This window comes from Fukomys damarensis, unplaced genomic scaffold (assembly GCF_012274545.1).
Source record: "Fukomys damarensis isolate Sample0158 unplaced genomic scaffold, DMR_v1.0_HiC HiC_scaffold_23, whole genome shotgun sequence".
NCBI classification, from domain to species: domain Eukaryota; kingdom Metazoa; phylum Chordata; class Mammalia; order Rodentia; family Bathyergidae; genus Fukomys; species Fukomys damarensis.
In genome coordinates this window covers 10903462-10923760 of record NW_022900935.1, presented here as the reverse complement: position 1 = coordinate 10923760, position 20299 = coordinate 10903462, and the positions used below count along the sequence as shown (strand labels likewise).

General features: G+C 53.7%; 1 protein-coding gene across 1 annotated transcript in view; it reads right to left on the bottom strand.

Annotated features, from left to right (window-relative positions):
* Positions 1-374: 374 nt before the first annotated feature.
* The window catches only part of Wnt4 (Wnt family member 4), a 22918-nt gene continuing 2993 nt past the window's right edge, over positions 375-20299 (bottom strand). The window contains exons 2-6 of the mRNA XM_010626008.2: positions 20154-20294; positions 8765-9000; positions 1725-1856; positions 1492-1634; positions 375-917 (exon numbers count right to left, since the gene is read on the bottom strand). Coding sequence (XP_010624310.2) covers positions 450-917; positions 1492-1634; positions 1725-1856; positions 8765-9000; positions 20154-20294 — 1120 coding nt within the window. The 3' untranslated portion in view covers positions 375-449. The remainder of the gene's footprint in view (positions 918-1491; positions 1635-1724; positions 1857-8764; positions 9001-20153; positions 20295-20299) is intronic.

Sequence of the window (20299 nt, the reverse complement as noted above, 5' to 3'; positions counted from 1 at the left end):
TGGGGTGAAGTGTGTGTGCTCGTTTTTTCAGGCAGTGTGATTTCCATCAAGATTGTACTTACTGTCCCTGCCATAAGGTTCCCTGTTTGCCCAGATGGCAGCATCAGTAGCCCTGTGGCTGTAACATTCATTGTTACATTAAGTCTTAAAGTAGAAAAATGGACACAGATCACAAATGAGTGGTCAGCCATGACCATTTGTGAACAGCCAGAGGCATGAGCAAGGGCCCTTTGGTCAGTGATGGCCACAAAGGCTCAGGCTCTGGGGAGGCCCCAGTTAGTGCCCTTGGAGTTGCCTGCCTAGTTTTGGCAATAAATAACATGAGGACCCAAAAACCAAAACAAAATAAAAAATACAACCACTATCTCTTGGGGTAGGTGGTGGGAGACTTTAAATTACTGGCCTTCCCTGGGCCACTTAGGTGGTTGCTGGGCATAGGTTGTGTGCAGTCACCGGCACGTGTGCAATTCTACGAGCCGCTGGCATTGCCGGCACTTGACGAAGCAGCACCAGTGGAATTTGCAGCTGCAGCGTTCAGCCAGCTCTACCTGAGCCGTGTGGAAGCCGCGGCCACAGCACAGCAGCTCACAGCCATCAATGGCCTTGGATGTCTTGTTGCATGTGCGGCCCCTTGTGCCCAGCACGCCGCTGCGTATGTCCTGCTCACAGAAATCTGGGCTGGGCTCCAAGTAGACTAAGTCTTCGTCCGTATGCGGCTTAAACTGTGCATTGCGTGGCACCAGTGCTCTGGAGGAGCCCACTCGACGTGGCTCCACCTCAGTGGCACCATCGAACTTCTCCTTCAGTGCGTGGCCCACCTGGCGGAAGGGTGGCACGGCTCGCCAGCACGTCTTTACCTCACAGGAGCCTGATACCCCGTGGCACTTGCACTCCACCCGCATGTGTGACAGGATGGCCTGTGGGGAGGGTGGGGAGAGTGGTGGTCAGTGGAAGCTGTGGAGCAGGGGCCCCTAGTGGCTCGATGTCATGTTTCCTCTGTATTAAGTCCCTGCAGTACACTGCTGGGCTGGTAAGTAGGGCTGGGGAACAGGTGAACAAGATGCTCTCTCTCGGCAGCAGGGTGAGAGGTGCTGTGACGGGGCGGGGAAGCCTGCACTTAATCTTCACAGGAACCTTCACAGGAGCAGTCATTGAGAAGGCAGATGGTGTCACCATTAAGCACATGACCTATAGGTGATAGAAGGGGTCAAATCCCAGTTGTGCTGCTTGTTAGGAGTGTATATGTATTACAAGGGCTGGATGTATACACACATGTACACATGCTTAGATGGATGGGACTATATATGCTGGCTGTGTTATACCTGCTCCCCACCCTGCCCTGTTTATACCTCAGTGACCTATGGAGGTATGCAGTGCTGGTGAGGGCCTGAAGGACACTTCCTGAGGGCTGCTTCGGAGGGAATGTGTCAGGGACCCCGCCTGCTGCTCCTGCCTTGGTTGGTACTCGGGGCTGGGGGTGGTGCATACTACCTTCCTTCCAGCCTCGTTGTTGTGGAGGTTCATGAGGGCCCGGCTGGATGAGGCACCCTTGCTTCTCTCCCTCACGTCCACAAATGACTGTGAGAACGCTACGCCATAGGCAATGTTGTCTGAGCATCCTGACCACTGGAAGCCTGAGGTGCAGAAAGCAAAGAGAGGGCCACAGTGAGTGTGGGCCAGGGGCCCATGCCTCTGCCCTCCCCTCTGACCACTCCTGCTCTTACCCTGAGGGCTGACACCATGTACTGTCCGGTCACAGCCACACTTTTCCAGCTCCCCACTGCTGCATGCCCGAGTTACTGCAAAGGCCACACCTGCTGAAGAGATGGCGTACACAAAGGCCGCCTCCCGGGTCCCTGTGGGAGGCAGAGGGAGGGCAGGGTTGGGTCCTTTGTGGAGAGGTAGGGGCACAAGGGGCCTGCTGAGTGTTGGAGGCAAAGAGGGAGTGAGGCAGTCACAGAGTGGAACAGATCTCAGTATGCCCTCAGCACTGCCACTCCATTGGTGTGGAACAGCTTATCTTCCTAGCAGCCCCACCAGGCAGCCCTGTCACCCCATTTTAGAGATGTTTTGTCATGGTGCAGGTGGCTGAGCCAGCAGACAGCCTGGCCTTAGGCCCTGTGCTGTCAGTTCCCATGGGTAACTGTTCTCACCACCTCTCCTAAAGATGAGTGATGGTCACAGTGTCTTATGGAAGATTGAACAGTTCAGTGAGGTGAGCTGATTTACCAGTGCTACAGAGTAGTGCAACTGCAGACCTGGACTGCAACCTCAGGTCTGGCTCTCTTTTAGGCCTTGTTCCCTAGCTACTTCCTTGGGGCTCTGAGGGGTACCCCCATGACTTGCCTGGCCCTCCCTCTGAGGCTGGGCCTGTTGCTCAAAATTTCATGTTTCCATCTGACTTTAAACCATAATACCAACAGCTCCAGGACTTAACCCCTCTTACTGATAACTGGGGTGCCCTTCACCTCCACCACCTTTATCTGCACCCATCTCACTTGAGGGTTGGAAAGGTTGGGTTCTGTTGGTACAGCCAGGAGGCTGCAGAACCAAGACTCCAGAACCAGAACTCCAGTAAGATCTGCCCGCCTCTCCTTTACCCATGACTGCTCTGCAGTCTATTTTGGTGCCAGCCCCCTCCCTGCCTGAATGGATGTTTTTATCCTAGGAGTTGTGCCTGGGGTGTAGCTGCTGTGAAGTGTCTTTCTGGGGGTGAGGTGGGGTAGTATGTGAGCAGAGTGCACTCAGCTGGTTGGGTATGCAACCAAACGGCAGGCCCTGCTCCTCTTCTAGGCCTGTGAGGGCCTCTGTGTGCTGTGACTGTCCTTCTGTCTCTGGCCAGAGGGTCTGTGTCTACAAGAGTGGCTGGGCAGGCTTTGGCCTTGTGGTTGGCAATTACCTCTATGACACCCAGGTCTGTACTCCCAGCTGCCCCAGGGAGCAGTCACTGTGGTCAGACAGCAACAATCACCTCCTCTGTCCCTAGGTCTGTATACAGAGACAGGAGAAGCTGCATGCTTGGGTGGGAGGCGACTCAGCCCCGACCACTCAGGACGGCTTGTTCTTGGTGTAGCCCTTGAGCTAGGGGTACTGGTACCACCCTCTCCACTGCCCACTCTCTGCTCTGGCTTGGGCATTTTGGGCCAGCATTAGTAGGACTTGGCTGGAGCAATAGGACCTCAACAGCCTAAGATGGAGTCTCCTCCAAGTTAATTAAGGTTAATAGCAGGATCATGTTGGTTGGTTTTGTGCTGTGGCTGCCCAAAGGGAGACAACTTCAATTTTTGGTATTTCTGGTATTTCCAGTCCTGAACCAGCACAAATCTTTGCCCCAAAGACCAGAGGGGAAGGGAAGTCAGCAGGAAATGAGGATGATGGGACTGGTGAGCAGTTTCAACCCTTGGTCTTTCGTAGTCCTTCTTCTGCTTCTTTTGGCTCTCGGGCAACTCTTGACCCAACCCCAGCTCTGGGCAGACCTCTGCTCCTAAGTATTAGTAGATCTTGGGGTGCAGGTCTCCCTGTGAGGTTGTTCAGGGAGGTGGGTATCTCATTCTCCAAAGCATCCATTGACTGGGACTCCAAGTCCCCTTTGCCCTGGCTTCAGAGGAGCAAGGACACCATATCCTAGGCTCGAGAGTAGCCCTAAAGGAAGAGACTCTTTCGAGGTAATAACAAAGCTAAAGGTCATAGAGAACTTAGCATGTGCACTAAGCACTTCACCTATATTACTTTATATACTCTTCACAGCAACGCTAGGAAGTAGATTCTTTTAACCCTCCTTTTACAGAAGTAGAAACAGGCACTGAGTAGTGCCTTGTCCAGTAATACCCAGCCAGGGGGTGAAGCCAGAATTTGAACTCAGGCAGCCTGGCTCCAGAGCTTTCACCTTGACACTGTCGAGCCCCACAGAGGCCTTGAGTTCTGGGAATACACATGTACTCGAGCTCTTTGTACCTTCTGTGTATGAAGCCAGGGAGGGCTTTCTTAGGTCTGCCCTAAATTTCATGTGATGTGTAAGCCCAGTTCTCGTGGGGTTTGCACCAGGGTGTGGTGAGCAGTTGGCCTGGAGAATGGGTATGCTGCTGTGCCCCTGAAGCCTGTGGCAGTAGCTTCTTCAGCCTTTGGACTCCAGTGCTGTGGCCCCTCACACTTCTTCATCTCTGCCCAGGGAACCAGGTTGAAGTCCTGTGTTCAAAGACCTAACAGGGTTTGTTTTCCTCTGAGGCTGCTCAGACGTAGAAAAGGAATTGGGATATGGGAGTGCAGCAGTGGGGAGTTACCAGCACTGTAGCCCTACTCTGAAGAAAATGTGCAGTTCATTGGCTTGCCTGGGTCCCTCGGCTGGGAATGGCTGAGTGGGAACTGGAACTGAGACCCATCTGACTCAAGACTTGGGGTCTGTGGAGTACATTAGTGTCTGCCCAGATGCTGGAAAAAGGGACATTCAGGACATTTGGAGGAGAACTGGCTGATATTGAGTTGGGCCAGCAGGGAAGCCATGGGCCTGGTGATGCCCTGGGCAGCGGAAGTCCAAGGAGGGAGGGGACAGACAGGCTCTGGTCTTTGAGAAAAACCACTTTGAAGAAGCCTCTGGATTTAAGAGACAATGTAGGATAGAGGAAAGAGTCTTTGGGGCCAGACAAAGCCATCGCTCATTTATGATGTGACATTCCTCTCTGAGTCTTGACTTCCCAATGTAACATGGAGACAGCACTGCTCAGCAGGCTAGGCCCTCATATGTCCCTTGTATCCCATCCCACTGTTGTGGTCTGCTTGGAACTCCAGGCTCTCTAGCTGGTCTGTCTGCCTCATGCCGTCAGAATCAGACCATGGATGCTTTTGTCTTCCACTTGTCTCGTGTTTGTGTGGCCTATGTAGCCTGCAGGAACTACCAGTTGGGAGTGTCTTTGGAGTACACCTTCCGTAGAGCTAAAATTTATCTGATGGCATCTGAAGGTTGGCCAAAGAGGTCTCTGGGAAGGAGAGTGTTCTCCCATCCCTGTGTCCAACCTGATAGCAGTACTAAGGATAAAAGCAAGAGAGCATAGGTTTTTGTGAGGCTCCACCTAAAACTGAGAAGCATTTACTTAAGTCCAGCCTGCTGTGATGGTCACGAGGTGGTCTAGATGAGGCAGACACGTAAGCCTGGATTTGAACCTTTTTTTGCTACAGCCAATATATCACACTACCTCCCTGCCATGGTGGGCAGAGTCTGTGGGGACCTTGGGGCTGTTTGAGAGCTGGAACTTGATCACGGTCACTGCAAGATGTGCTAGAGGCAGGAGAAGGCTTCGCATTGTACAGATGGAGGAAAGCATGAGAGGAGTCACCTTTCCTACTCTACCCATGCTGCTCAGGCTGGCCCACCTTGAGACCCAGCACAACTCTTGTCGAGTTCCACTGCCTCCCTGCTACTCTCAGACCCTTCCATTCATGCACCATGTGCTCACTGGTACCCAGTGTGTGCAGGTGCTACAAGACACGGGACATCCCTCATCTGGTTCTTACTGTCTGCTAGGGCAAGGACAGTCACATTTCTGCTTTCCTGGCTGCCACGAACACCATCTTTATCAAGTAGTTTTTTTTTTAGTCTGGAGCATATAGCTTGGCCCTAAATTACATACTGGCCTCACCGTTTATCATTCTCTATCTGTCCTGTCTCTGTAGGCCAGGAGCAGGGGTGGCCACTGCTTGGGAGCTTTGAGGGCTGTGAGACTTTGGACAGTGCTGGCAATAGGAGACCCCATCCTCCGTCCTCAGCACTGTGGGAGTTGGGCAGCCCTTCAGAGACATCATCTCTGAATCCTCATGGAATCCTAGGAGGCTGGTTTGGGTTTGTCCTCATTGTATAGGAAAGAGGCTTATAGAGGGCTTATAGAGGGTGTGGACCTTGCCCAAGATCTCATAGCCAAGAGCTGGCAGGTCCAGGACTTGGGTGCAGTACCACCCTCTGCTCCCTGAGAGTCCCTCCTCAGCCGTGACATGGTAACCACATCACAAGCCCAGAGCTGTCGCAAGAGAGTACACCATAGGCCCTCAACAAGTGAGGGTTCCTTTTTTTTTAATCCAGGGTGGGTTCTTTTAGCTCTGCTTCTTTCATGCCTGAGGCCCTGACCCCAGCCAGGCTGCTCATGTATGCTGCCAACTGCCAGGATCCTTACTCCTAGGGGGTTGGGGATGACGACAGGCCTGTCCAGATGTGGTTGCTGCAGATGACTGCCACTGGTAAGGACAGGTGGTGGCTCTTGGGCCAGGGCATATATGAAGGAATTCCCACACATAATGTCACTGAACCTTGGTGACAGCTGTATGAGCTAAGTATGTGACAAGTGTGGACCCTGAGGCTCAGAAGAGAAGTCACCTGCCTGCAGTCTTCTTGCCCGTGCTTTCTGCCTCGTCAATCCCTGGGTTTCCCGAGAACCATCACTTTGCTTCAGTCTGGAGATAGACAAATTCCTTTTGTTCTTGCTCAGTGGGGATCATTTAAGGTTCTAAGAGGAATGTTTTTATAGAAGAAAACTAACGGTACAAAAGGGCGGTGTTTGGTGAGTGGAAGAGCTGAGACTTGTCTCCCAAATGTGACTGACATCTGCCTGTTGTGGCCAGCCTGATCTCAGCTCTAAGGGGACTGGTCGCTTGACCGAGCTTTAGTCCAGAGCAGCTTCTATCAGGCCTGGTACTGTTCTTGTGTTCAAGACCAGGGATAGGTCCCTTTGAGACTTCTGCTCACAAGTGAGGAGGACACTCCTGATGGGGTCCTGAGGACCTCTGCTGGCTTCCGGCCAGCACTGACACATGCTTCACCTTTGCCCCTTCAAGCCGCTGTCTCTGATCTGCTTTCCATTATTAGATGACATCTACTGACTGTTATGCCAGGCTTGGCCGTGTGCCAGGAAACAGGTAAATGAGCTGTCACCCTCACCTGGGGTGACGTGAGGACTCAGTGATGGAGGAGAGGGAATCAGGTTGGGAGATAATCATGCTTCAGTCTGAAAGGTGCATCAAAGCAGTGGGAACACAGATGCTTTAGACAAAAATATGTGCGCACACACACACACACACACACACACACACACACACACACACACATATATATGATAGGCAAATAGGTTAAATATAAACAGTTGATAAATCTAATAACTAGTACGCAGGAATTCCTTGTACTATTTTGCAACTTTTCTGTAAGATTGAAATGGTATTTAGAAAATTACAAAAAAGGAGGACCCCCTACACACCCAAGTATAAACAAAGAGCTTTAGAGCCCAGAGAGAACTAGTCAAGAAGGGGTGTGACGGGTGTGGCATGTGAAACCTATGGATCTGTTCACCAGTCTGTCCAAAATACATTCCTTGGATATCCACTGTGGCAAGGGAGTTCCTAAGGTCAAGGTCTACTTTATATGAGGCTGGCTCCTGGGTCTCACCAACCTGGTATCACTGGGTCCTGGGCAGTGGCACCTTCATCCTGGGAGATTCTCTGCTGCCAGGCTGCTCACTGGGTCTCATCTGCTTTTTGAGAGCAGTGATATTCAGCAGTGCCAAGCATGATCATGCCTTTTTGGCCTCTGCCAGTTCCCAGGAGAATGGCTTCTAAATTCCTATCACAGTTGGTTTCCAGCAACATCCAAATGGTTTGCCATGAGCCCAGCAGCCCTGGCTATTCAGGCCCTTAGGTGCCAAGACAAAGGTTGGCCCAGGCAAGTCATTCCTGCAGCCTGAGGAAGGGCCCTGTCGACTTATCAGTTGCTCAGAAGTATTAGCCTCATGCTCAGGAGATAGAAAGGCAGCTGGGTTAGAGCACTTCTTCAAAGATGGGGCTTGATTTGTTGCTTCTCAAGGAACCTCTCAGTTCAATAGAAGCTTCTCTGTGCCCTGGTCCCTCTCTCTGGCTTAGTCCCTCCTCGAATTTCTGGTCTCAATGAAGGACCTGCCTCCTTAGGAAAGCCCCCTCTGAACACTCCAGTCCTAGGCAGGGAAGGTGTTCGACTTCCTGTCCTGTGCATCATGAGTAAGAATACAGACCCTGCAGTATGATGCCTGGGTTCAAGTCCTGGCTCTGCCACCTTCTAGTTCTTTGATCTTGGGCAAATGACTTAACCTCTATGTGCCTCAGTTTCTTCATATGTAATGTGGAAGCCTGTGAGAGTCTCAAAAGGACCAATGAGTTTGTTACTTTCAACACTTACAGTGTCTGGCCCATTGTTGGTGCCATAGGTGTGTAAGCCACTATTCCTGTTGTGCCTGTCTCCCCACCAGTCTATGCCCTTTATTAGGACAGAAGCTGTGTCTTGGGCTGGCCATGTTGGAACTGCTCCTCAGGGCTTGTCCAATGTGCAAATCAGTGAAATGGGCTCAGGTATCCAAGGCTGATGCTAAGGTGGGAAGAACACTGGGCTGCGTAAGTGTTGGAGCTCTGGGTCTGAAGCCTGAATCTGTTCTCCCCTGATCTGAGGAGCCCCAGGAAGTTGTCTCATCCCTTGCCTGAACCTCAGTTTTCTCCTCGTAAAACAAGGAGTGCAGTGCCTGCTCACACTCCGCTGAGATGAGCACTGGAACCACAGCACACTGTAGGCTGCAGGATCCTGCTTGGATGGCCCTGTCCCAGATTTACCTCCACCCAGTCATCCTATCCAGTGCCCCTGCCCCTCACATAGGCCCAACACTGTTTCTGCTTTAGACTTCAACTACTCTGGCCATTCATGAGGGTGTCATTCCCTGGCCAGGACCCACACTCTGGTACTCTGCACCCTTGTACACCCCCTCACCTTGAGTCACCACCTTGCCAAAGACAGGCAGGGAATCGAGTGTGGAGCAGTTCCAGCGCCGGTTCCTAAACTGGTATTGGCACTCCTCAATGGCCAGCTGGGCACCGCGGCGCACTGAGTCCATCACCTCTAGGTTCCTCTTGCACATCTGTACCTGCCTCTGGATCAGGCCCTTGAGCTTCTCGCAGGTCTCTTCCTCTGAGATGCTCCCCACTGAGGACAGCTTGGCCAGGTACCTGGGGGTGGGGCAGAAGTGATGTAGATCAGGCCCAATGCCTCACCCTCCTCTTTCCACACTGGGGCTCTGGGAGCTGCCTGTCCCAGCTGCTGGTCCTTCCTGTGTCCCCTCGGTTCAGGGTCTGGGATCTGTGTTAAGTCTGACACAGCCTGAGAAAATGAGGCAGGAACTCACAACTGAATGAAGGAACAAATGAATGGTGGGCAAGTCAAAAAGTACTTAGAGGCTGGGTGTGGTGGCGCATGCCTGTAATCCCAGCACTCTGGAGGCTGAGGCAGGAGGATCGCTGTGAGTTTGAGACCAGCCTGGGCTACTCAGTGAGTTCCAGAGCAGTCTGAACTACAGTGAGACCCTGTCTCAAAAAAAGCAAAAAAAAAGGAAAAAAAATAGCCCTATTAAAATATGGAAAATTGATTGGGTCTCTGGTACAAAAAAAAAGGAAAATTGATAATAAGGCTGTTTGTTTGTTTGCTAAATTAAGACCCATTTGGGACCGGGCTAAGTATATTATTGCTTTAAATCCTTTCAGTGAACCTATGAACCCCCTTTTTAAAGAGAAGGAAACGGAGGCACAGATAAGTAATTTGCTGTGTGTGCAAGTTTACATAGCCAGTGAGAGGCAGAGTGGATTTGAACCTGGTTTTGCTGACTTCACAGCCTTGTGACAGTTTTCTTTTATGTGACTCAAGAACTAGAACTGACAGTTTGGACAAGTTCCCAGGACTGGGTTCACTCAGCTTAGGAATGTCAGCCAAGGTTAGTTACCTGCCTCCCTACACCAGGAGGCGTGCAGGCAGCAGCCAGGTTCTATTGGTCAGGCATGAGGTTGGAACAGAGTGGTGAGTCTCAAATCTGGCCGTGCATTGGAAACATCTGTGGGGATGGAAAGCGCAGGTGCCTGGGCCCGCCTTAGGAGGGGCTTGGTGTGCATCTGAATTTTGGACCTGTCCACATGGTCAGCTGGGAAGCCATCAGCTCCTGGCCAGAGCCTGGTAATGCCCTAGGGAGGGAGACAGGGTTGACAAAGAGGGAGGAGGATCTGGTGGTGGTGGTAGTGGTGGTGGTGGGGGTGGGGGTGACTGGCTCCTCAGCTCCCTCTGGCTGCCCCCTGCTTCAGCCACTAGGGAAGGGGTCTCCTACAGAACCAGTCCCACAAATTTTTCTTGGCCTGCAGGGGGCGCCAAGAGCTCAGCTACTGGCAGTGGGCCAGGTCCGTGTTTGGGAGGCCATAGGTATCCTTTGGTGAGAGGACAAGGAACTGAGACTCACATTGGATCTTTTTCTTTTGGAACAAGTTGGGACCCTTTATTCTCTATGATGTGGGGACACAGAACTGGCCTGTCCCCAACTAGGCCTCTGTTCCCTCTGTGGCCCAGCCAAGGGGGCTAGGTCTGGCCATGCAGAGAGCTCTGGCCTCTGGTGAAGGGAGGCATTCAAGGGTGGGGGTCCTCTGGGAGGAGGAGCAGGCTAGGGAGGCTGGCGGAGTCCCCAGCCCACTGTGACCCCGGGATAAGCCCTCTCCCCACTGGGAGCCTGTCTCTTTATGTATACAATAAGTAGGTAAGTCTGCATGGCCTTTCCTGTGTTTGGAATCTGTAGTCCTCCTCCTGCTGGCAGATACGGGTGGTGTCCAGGCCTCCTGGTCCTATGCAAGGCTAGTAGATGGAGCCCTTACCATTGAACCAGGGGAGAGGAGGTGCCAAATGCTCCTCCCCTAGGCCTGGAGCCTGGTGGGGAAACTGGCTGAACCGACAACAGCAGGTTTTAGAGGGAGCTGCTAGGCTGCCATGGCTGTGAGTCACTGGGACAGCTTCCAGGAAGACAACGAGAAACTGCTTCCGGTAGCACCAATGCCCACCGGCCAGCCCCTGCCTTCACTTGGCACAACAGCTGCCCCTCTGTGCATGGGAGGCTCCCCTTCCTCCCGATCCTAGGAGTTTGTTTAGGTGGAAGGTGAGGTGAGTGCCAGAGCTGAGGCACAGGCTAGAGAGTCAGGACCCTGGGCAGCAGGCTTCCTGTTGGCTTGTCTTGCTATCTGGTGCTAGTTTATAGACAAGCAGACTGAAGACCACAGAGGTGAAACAAAGGAGTTGCAAAGTGGCAGAGCCTGTCAGTAAGCAGCAAGCGGTTTGTCTTAGCCCTCTTTCCCCTGTACTCCGCTGTGGATCTGCCCTGCTAGATGGCCGGGGGCTGGCATCTCACTGTGTAACACATCAGGCCTCATGCAGCATACAGTGCAGAGAAGGTGTTCAGTAAATGCCTGCAGGTATGCCTGTAATTGCAGCACTTGGGAAGCTGAGACAGGAGGATTGCAAGTTTGAGTCCTGGCTGGGCAACTTGGCAAAAGCCTGTCTCAAATGAAATAATAAAAAGGACTAGTGTGATGGAGTTTAATTTCCCAAAAAAAAAAAAAAAAAAAAGGAAAAATATTTCAGCATGGCTCATGGCTGGAAGGCTTTGTCCTGATAGGGTCCCCTTTGCTCACCTACTGGCAAGGAAGAGCAGGGGTGAGGGAGAAAGATGGGGGCTGCTGAGGACTGGACCTAACTGGTCCTGAGGACTTTGGGAGCTCTGCCCACCTCCATGGTGGCTCAACTTCTCCCTCAGAGACGTGTGGCTCTTGCTGCCTCTAGAGCTGGGCTGAGCTCAGATACTGACTGCAAGGCCATTTCTGGGGGACACAAAGCCAGGGCTTGCTGGGTGTCATTGTTGCTGATCTGAGTTCTTGTGGGGACCCCAGCCACGGCTTCATCTTCTCTCATTCTGGTTGCTTGTACTGCCCCACTTTAAGCTTCTGGGTGCTGCCGAGTACAGGTTTAGCAATTTGTCACCTGCTGCCCTGGCCACTCAGGACTCCAGCCATGGCCGTGTCATTGATCAGGTTACCCTGCCAGCCCAGGCCACCCCTGCTGTGCAGCCAGCCCGCTCACTCTTGCCCTGGTCTCAAATGGGGGCTGCAGGTCCTTCAGGCCCCTCCCAAGAGGCCCTCCCTGCTCAGCCTGTGCCTGCAGCCTGCAAGGCCGGAGGGCCCTGACTCTGCCAGGGAGATCAGATCCTCTCGGCCACCTGCTGTTTTCACTAGAAACTAAAATTAGCTGGGCTTGTCCCAAGCTTTTCCAGGTTTGCTTGCTTTTTTAAACAAAATACACAAATTTCTCCAGGAGAACCCTCACCTCTGTGACTCTTCTTGGGATCTGACTCTGTGCCTCAGAATGAGCGGAGAAGTGCTGGGGAGTCCAAGCAGGTCAGTGTCCCAGGCCCTGGCCCTGTGGGTGTCCAGGTGGGGGCTGGGATGCCAGCCCAGGCCTCTCTGACCCCTCCCTTTGGCCTCCCTGCTGCCCAGGCCACATTTAGAGTCTCCTCAAGAGTGGTTGTGCCTGTGATACTAGGGAGAAAGGAGGCCAAGTGGGCGGGCAGGAGAGCGGAAGGAAATAGTGTTTGCTGAGTATAGCTGCCTTGGGGGACATGGTGGAAGGAGCAAGATGACCACAGACCCCATCCAGGACTAGCTTCTCGTGGTTCCTGAGGATCCTTACTATACTCCCTGTCATTTTAGATCTTTGTTTCTGTAACCATGGTCTCTCAATAGCCTGCCATTTCTTGGCGGGTCCCAGAAACCCGTGTTCCTCCTCATGTCAGACAGTGTGGGAATGGCATGTACTGGATCAGAATCCCATCTCCATGTCACTTGAGGTGAGTTAGTAAACATCTCGGAGCCTCAGTTTGCTCATCTGTAAAATGGGGCCAGTAGTAGTTCTCATCTTGGGAGGCTTAAATGAATGAAGTGTGCCTATGAGGGTGCCTTCCCAGGAAGCCTCCTGCTGCCTTTCAGGCTGCAAACTTGGCAGGGCTCCAGAGAGAACACACCGGGCTCTGTCCATTCGTTTGCCATTGGATGGACTCTCACTGCCCTGTTACACCTGGGTCCCCATCTTTGGCTGAGCACACCTGGGGTTGGGACGCACTTCCATTGGGAATGGGAGAATGGCTTCCTCTGCCGTCCCCACTGCAGATGTGGGGCCTGCAGCATGTCTGAGGCCTGCAGCGTGAGGATGGCCCTTTTAGGAGAAGGGCCAGGGCACTGGCATCTAGGATAAGCTCCAATGTGCCAAGGAGAAGTGAAAACGGTTTGGGAATGAGGTGATCAGGAGCATGGGCCTCACCGATGCCTGTCAGCTTTGCCATCAGCCAGTAGTACCATGCTCCGACGTGCCCTCATTACAACAACACAGGGCTGGCCAGTCGGTGTCTTCCCCACTCTACAGATGGGGAAGCTGAGCCCCAAGAGGTACATATGGAAGGCCTGAAAACAGGTCGTTCTGGTTTCTGAGCTGGAGCTGACAGCTCAGGCGCCAAAGATAGCAGGAGAAGCTGGGATCTCCAGATACTGGCCTGAGTGAGGTAGCCTGATTGTTTCATGGATGGGTCTTTTTAGGGCCCTGTGTCTTTCTAAACCATGGCAAGGGTGTTGGGTGCTTCCAGGAAGGAGGGAGTCTACTGTGGCAGCCTGGACAGTGAGTTCTGGGCTGTGGTCTCTGGCTGCTGGGGTCATGGAAGGAGGTGCCATCGCTGACCTGAAAGCCCCGGAGGACACCCAGTGGGGTGGGGGCGGCATTGAAGACACTCATGGTGGCTGGGGGTCAGGCACCACCTCTGCCCCACACACTCCTAGCCTTGTCAGGATTCCAGAGCCTTCTTGTCCAGACCCAGTTCCCTGGGCCCCTCATGCATTTCCTCAGGGGAGCCCACACCTATCTCCTGTGCCTTAAGGCCTCCATTCCCCTCTGTCTCCTGGGATCCCAGCTCCCTTTCTCTCCATCCCCAGCAGCCTCGGAACCTTCATTTCTGTCTCTTGGCTTCTCTGTCTCCATGACTTACAGTAACCCGGTGCTTCAACCCCGTAAAGCACTCCTGGCAGCTCTGAATCTCCCACTTCCTACTGGGACGCCCCCTTTCCCATCTCACTGTATTCTCCCCAGGAGGGCGGGTGGCTGTCCCATGGCCAAGAAGGAGCCACTCAGACCTGAGCCTGGATGGCTCTACTACTGTGCCAGGAGGTAAGAATTTTCCTTCTCTGCCTGAGGCAGGTGTAGTTGCGGAGCTAGTAGGTATCGAATTTAAGGCACATCCTGACCTTACCTTGCCCTCTAACTTGGCAGCAGAAGCTTCCCCTTTGAGGAGACCCACCCAACCCTCGTCCCTAGAAGGCCCTTCATGCCCTGTGGCCACTGAACCATGGATGTGCCCTCCCTGGCTGGGCCAGGGGAGGCTGGGAGTGGGGAGCAGGGTGGGACAAGGAAACTGGCTTCTCTGTTGTCCGAAGCCAGTGCTGGCTTCCTGGAGTGAGGTTTCCAGTGAGTTCCGTGACCTTCGTAGGGACCTTCTAAGGTCCAGTCTTGGGAGATACTATGGCTGACTCCCCATGTCCATCCCTGCCGGAGCAGGAGGGCAAACCTTGGTTCCTCCCTTGTTCTAACTGCTCATCGCCTCCTGCACAGAATGCCCGGATAGGGGATGGGGCTCCAGATCTGCTGTGATCTGTGATGGTAGCATTCTGGGAACACAGTCAAGAGACCCAGATGGAGCTCCAGCTTTACCACGGATGTGACCCTGCATAGTGCCTATTGCTATTGAATGCCCAACATGTTTGTGAGGGGCAGAACATGCACTCCCCCGTCTGAAGCCTGGGGTTCCAGGACAGCAGGGCACCCCCGATCCTGGAGGGGCTGTCTATAGCTTTGGGGGACAATTTCCTGGGAGCTCATCCTAGGGTATTACAAGACTGACCCATGAACAGAGGGAGAAATTGAGTCGAAGGGACCTTTCAGAGTCCCGAAGGAAAGAGGCCCCACTGGGCCCATCAGCAGTTCCCTGCTGTGTGAATGGGCCCCTCAAAGAATGCATGTGGGCTGTGTGTGGGGGGTTCCTTCCCTCCTCCCACCACCTCCGTTCCTCTCTCTTTGGAGATCAGGTCTTCTCCGCTGCAGGGGTTCTGACTTGGCTCTGGCTTGGTGGGGAATTTTAAAAACAGTTTGTTTTCAAGTTTGCCAGGAGATGGGGGAGGTGGAGAGGGGTTACATGGGGGGAAGGGGGAGCTGGTGGGGTCACGGCAGGGAGCGAGCCTTCTCCTGGGTCTGGCTGAATCACAGAAGATGCAGTTCAGGACTCAAAGATAAAACCTGGCAACTCTTACGGAAATCTGGAAAGCAACAGTGGGTTGCAGCTTCGCCTTCCAGCTGCGTTTGCTGAGCAAACCAGCAGCAGCCCTTGCAAGCTAGCTGTGAGTACAGAGGTAACTGGAGGGGCCAATGGCAGGCGCTGTCACCCACTGCTGTCCGAGGGGCTCCCTGGCCAATCTCTTCCCTGTTGGCTCAGCCTGAGCTGCTTCCCCCAGCGGGAGGAAGAAGAGGAGAAAGCTTGGTGCAAATGCTCAGCTTTCCAAGTGCACCCAGAGGGCCCAAGGTGGGCGAGTTTCAACAGGTTTGGGGAGCACTGTCTTGTCAGATGCTTGCTGAGTTGCTCAATTGCTAATCCAGGGCTGAGGGAAGAAGTCAAACCATATTGGACAGCTGGGTTGCGGCTGCGTTGCGGCTGCTGCCTGAGCAAACCCCGCAGGCAGAGCCTGGTGACGGGGTGTTTGGTGGAGGGGTGAGAAACAGCTCATCCTGGCTCAGAGGGTCTACCCTGGCTGAGCCAGGAGAGGCGGGGCTGTGGGTCTGCTGGGTGATGGCCCCACTTCCTGATTCCTACCATGGCCCATTTTAATGTCACCTGAGCCTTGGGGGCAGTGGAAGGGAGTCTCCCTCCTACTTGCAGTCTTTGAAGATGGCCACTCTTTGACATATAGAAGGGCACAAGTCCTCCTTTCATTCATCCACCCAGGGCCGCCTGAGGATCCGCTGTGTGGCAGCCCAGTGCCAGGCACGAGGGGATGCTCAGAGGCCCTCATGCCCGAGTTTCTTCCTCCTGAGCAGCAGAGCCACCCTGCCGAGCTGTTGGATGTGACACGGTTCTACAGGTCGGGCTGAAAGCCAGGAGACTGGGGCATGTGAGAGCAAGTCAAGTTCAAGTCCTGCTTCCTCAGAGAAGTCCCTGCACCTCTGGGCCTCTGAAGTGGGGCTGGAAGCTGTACCCACTCCTCTCCGGAAGTGGAGGGGGAGGGGGGATGTGTGGCTAAAGCAGAGCAGTGGGTGGCATTCATTCCCAACATGGGAGTGTGCTTTTGCCCTCCAGGGCACATTTGACAATGTCCACAGACAACTTTGGTTGTCCCCAGGTGGGAGGCAGTATGTGAGCCCCTGGCATCCCATGGAGGTAGAGGCCCAAAGTGCTGCTAAACATTTTACAGACCCTTAACAAATAATTATCTGGCCCCAAATATTAATGGTACCAAGGTGGGGAGAAATTCTAGTGCGAACTGTAAAGTGCTATGGGTGTGTTTATGATTATAATTCACTGCTCAGAGTCACTGGGGGAGCTCCCAGGAGATGGGTTTTTATTCTTTAGAGAGGAGGGAGGGCTTCTTTTTAGCTGGGGACTGGTAAGACATTTCCTGGGGACACATCTTTGCTTGTGGGGCTGGCACTGCCTGTACCTGGATGGGCAAGTGTACCCCAAGTTCTGGGCCTCATTGCCCCCAGCGAAGGGAGATACCCAGCCCTGATGGAGCTTTGCCCGAAGACGCATCCCTGTGGCACTCAGAGCCAATAAGGTGTGTGATGCCTCCTTCACATGCTGCACTGGCACTGCAGGGTGCTCCCAGGGATAACTTTGCTTGTGTGCCAGGATAGACAACTCTGGCTGTGTGTGGGATCTACGAGGGCCCTGGCTGAAGAGCAGGGAAGTGGTGGCCTAAGCTCCTACTTGTGTAAGATCACAGGATGTAGACAGGACGGTATGGGACAAACAAGTTAGGAAGTAGCCTAGGGGCCCATTTTCTCTATCATCCCTATAAACAGGGACACAACTGCGAAGCTCACGGATAGGATCCTTCAGCCTCCAGCAGCTTCCACGGCTACCATTTCTATCAGCATGCCTGGCACTGGGCCCAACACAACACATGCGCTTTCTTCCCAACTACCATTGTGTACCAATTATGCCAGTGGGTACCGTTTTACAGATGAGGCCGCAGAAGCTGTGACAGATTGAGTCATCTATCCTCAGCTGCAGTGATAGAGCTGGGGTGGGATTCTAGGCTATCAGTTCCAGAGACCCAGCTCTCTCTGTCAACTCCACTGGTCTGGCTTAGGGTGCTGATCAGGTATCACTGCTTTCCCCCAGATGCCCACAGTAATGAAACTTTAGCTTATCTATTCCCTTACTCTTCCCAGTACTTCCATTTGGGGTTTAGAACAAACTGCTGAGGACTGTGGCCAAGGAAGAGGCATGTGGCACGGAGCTGGGACTGGAACCCTGGTCTCCTGGGTGCAGCCTCAGTGTCCCTCTGGGTAGAGGGGCCATTCAGAAACATTTCTGAGCCTGTATCTGTGGCAGGGCAGTCCTTTGAGGGCAGAGCCCAGGCCTTCCTTTCACCAAGCAACTGTGCATCCCTCCTGCCACGAGCTGTCAACTTATTTTGGTGCCAGATGTGCACCTAATCACCAGATTTCAGGTTCTCGGGGTTTGCCCAGGCCTCAGGCTGCAGAGCTCTTCCAGATCCAGGCTCTGTCTTGCTTAACAGCTGTACACAGCAGGACACCTGGCCTCTCTGCCAGGTCACTCTCCTGGGACAACAGACAGCACCAGCTCTTAAGCCGGCCAGCCCGCCAACCCTGGACACAAGCCTGTCTCCAGGTATTGGCAGGGGGCAAGACACTCAGGCCTTGTGCCTCAGTGCCAGCCATCCTCTTGGGGCCAGATCTCTAGCTTGACTCACCCTTGAAAAGACACTGGGGTACCAATAGGCCCGGATGGATAGCTGCCTCCCAGAAGCTGTTCCTTGCAGAGTCAGCTTTGGGTCAGACACCTTTGCCATGTACTAGCTAGGGGTCTTAGGGCAACTGCTACCTCTGTGACCCTGAATCTTCTCATCTGTAAAGTGGATTTTATTTGTTTGTTTGTTTGTTTTTTATTTGTTTTTTTGAGACAGGGTCTCACTGTGTAGTTGAGACTGACCTGGAACTCACTACGTAGCCCAGGCTGGTCTCGAACTCCAGCGATCCTCCTGCCTCAGCCTCCCGAGTGCTGGGATTACAGGTGTGCACTACCATGCCCAGCTGTAAAGTGGATTTTAAATGTAATCAGAATTTAGATATTACAGTGGGAGTTATTGTTATAATTATTATGTCATGATTCGACAGTCTTCAGGCCAAGTCCCCTCTGTGACTGCTGCTCATGCTCAACTCTGTCCCCTGAGAGCTAAGTGGCATGCACACCACCACCCATTCATGCTTTTGCATTTATCCTGTCCTTTCACCTATACCTTGCTCCCAGGAGGCATGCTGTGACACCTATTTGCTCCAGGGCTGGGGATGAAGGAAGATAAGTACTCAGCAGTAACCCTTGTGGTGGTGGGGAACTGTGCCTGGGGTGTCTTCTTTGGAGCCCTCTGGTTCCGTAGGGTCCTGGGAGGCCCCTTTGCTCCTCTTGCCTGGAGCTGAGCAGAGACCCTTGGCTCAAAGCCCGGGTGCAGCAGGAGTGAGCTGGGTCATCCAAAGCCCTGCTGCATGGCAACCTGAACCATCACAGTTGTAGAGAACAGGTTTGCCAACCTCGTCTCCCTCCAGGCTGCCCTTCCTCACCCACCCCCCACGGCTCAAGAACTCAGCTGCTGGAATTCCCTGTGGTTGCTCCCCAAAGCCTGAAGCTGGGTTGCCTCCTATGGGGCAGCCTCAGAAGGTGTAGGATCTCCCTGCCTGGAAGTCAGAGCACCTGGGTTCAGTTCTTGGCTCTGAGTTTGGCAGGCAGCTTCTCCTCCCTGGGGCTCAGCTTCCTCTTCTTTAAAGGGGTCCACAGACTAGGTGTCCTGAAGGCCTCTCCATTGCAGGGTGTCCCTATATTCCTTGGAGACCTGGCTCATGTGCTCAAATCGCTACTTTCCCCTCTTTTTGCAGCCTTCAGTGTGCGGCAGACAGACCCCGCTCCTTGTGCCTCCTGATGCTCAGACTTGTTTTAGAGACCCCGGGTCTGAGCCCAAGTACTTAAGAGCTAGTTCCAGAGACTTCAGGCTCTCCCAAGTTCAAACTCAGCTCTGTGATCCAGGCCCTGCTTAGGGGCAACCTGCAGGGGGACAGAGGGAGGAGGTGGTAGAACCCTGGTTTCTGTACACTCCGACACCGCTCCCGAAGTGTTAATCAAATTAAGCCTCCAAGAAAAACAAAAGCTCCTCAGCCACTTTGGGAGTCACTGGCTCTCGGAACAGCTGGGAGAATTCCACATCACCTCCATCCCCCAAACCCTGGGTGGCTCTGACCCCAACGAACACACTCCTTCCAGCCTGCAGGGCCCCGGCTGGCCACAATGACCTCATAGCAACAGCCATTGGACACTGGGGGCAATTTCATGGGAGATATTTGTTCTTTGGTCTTGATGCAGAGAGAATTTTTTCCTCTCCTGCGGTCTCCATGGAAACCCCAGCTACACTGTTGGCTATCCCCCTTCCCACCTCATGCTTTTCAGATCAATATTGGGGCTTGGCTCCCCACTGGTGGACCCACAGCTGCTGGGGGCAGAGCTCTGGGCAAGAGGAGCTAGGGCCAGGGTTAAGCCTGGGGCATGGGGAAGTGTCACTGAGGAGCGATGGAGTCCCAGGTCCTCTTGCTCCCTATGACCCCAATTCACGGCAGCTCATCCCTTTAGCTCCCCTTTCCTCCCTAAGCTTCTACCCCTTCTAAGGCAGCCTTCTGCGCACAGACCCAGAGAAGGAGAGACAGGTCGCCAGGGGCTACCATCCCATTTCTCCCGAGTGAGACCAATGGAGGTGGGTGGGGGCTGTTGTCCTCTTTGAAAACCATACTTTCTTCCTGTCCCAGGAAAACCAGGTCGGGGCAGAGCCAGCCCCGGGCTCTCAGAGGCTCGGTGTCCCGGTCCCTTCCCTCCTTCTGTGCCTGCCCCCCCCCACCAGCAGCAGAAACAGGTCCCTGCAAGCCTCCAGCACAGCCCGAAGCGCGCGCAGCTCCTCGCAGGAGCTCTCCCAGACGTCTAGGGATTAACCTGTTATTATGTCCCGGAGCTCTTCCCCGTAAGTTGCTTCTCTGCGATCTGTCACCTCTGTGGGCTGCACCTGGTGGCACCCGCACTCCTGTGCCGCCGCCCCGTGCTCGCACTCCGTGCGCCCTCGGGCGCCCAGGCCGCCTGTG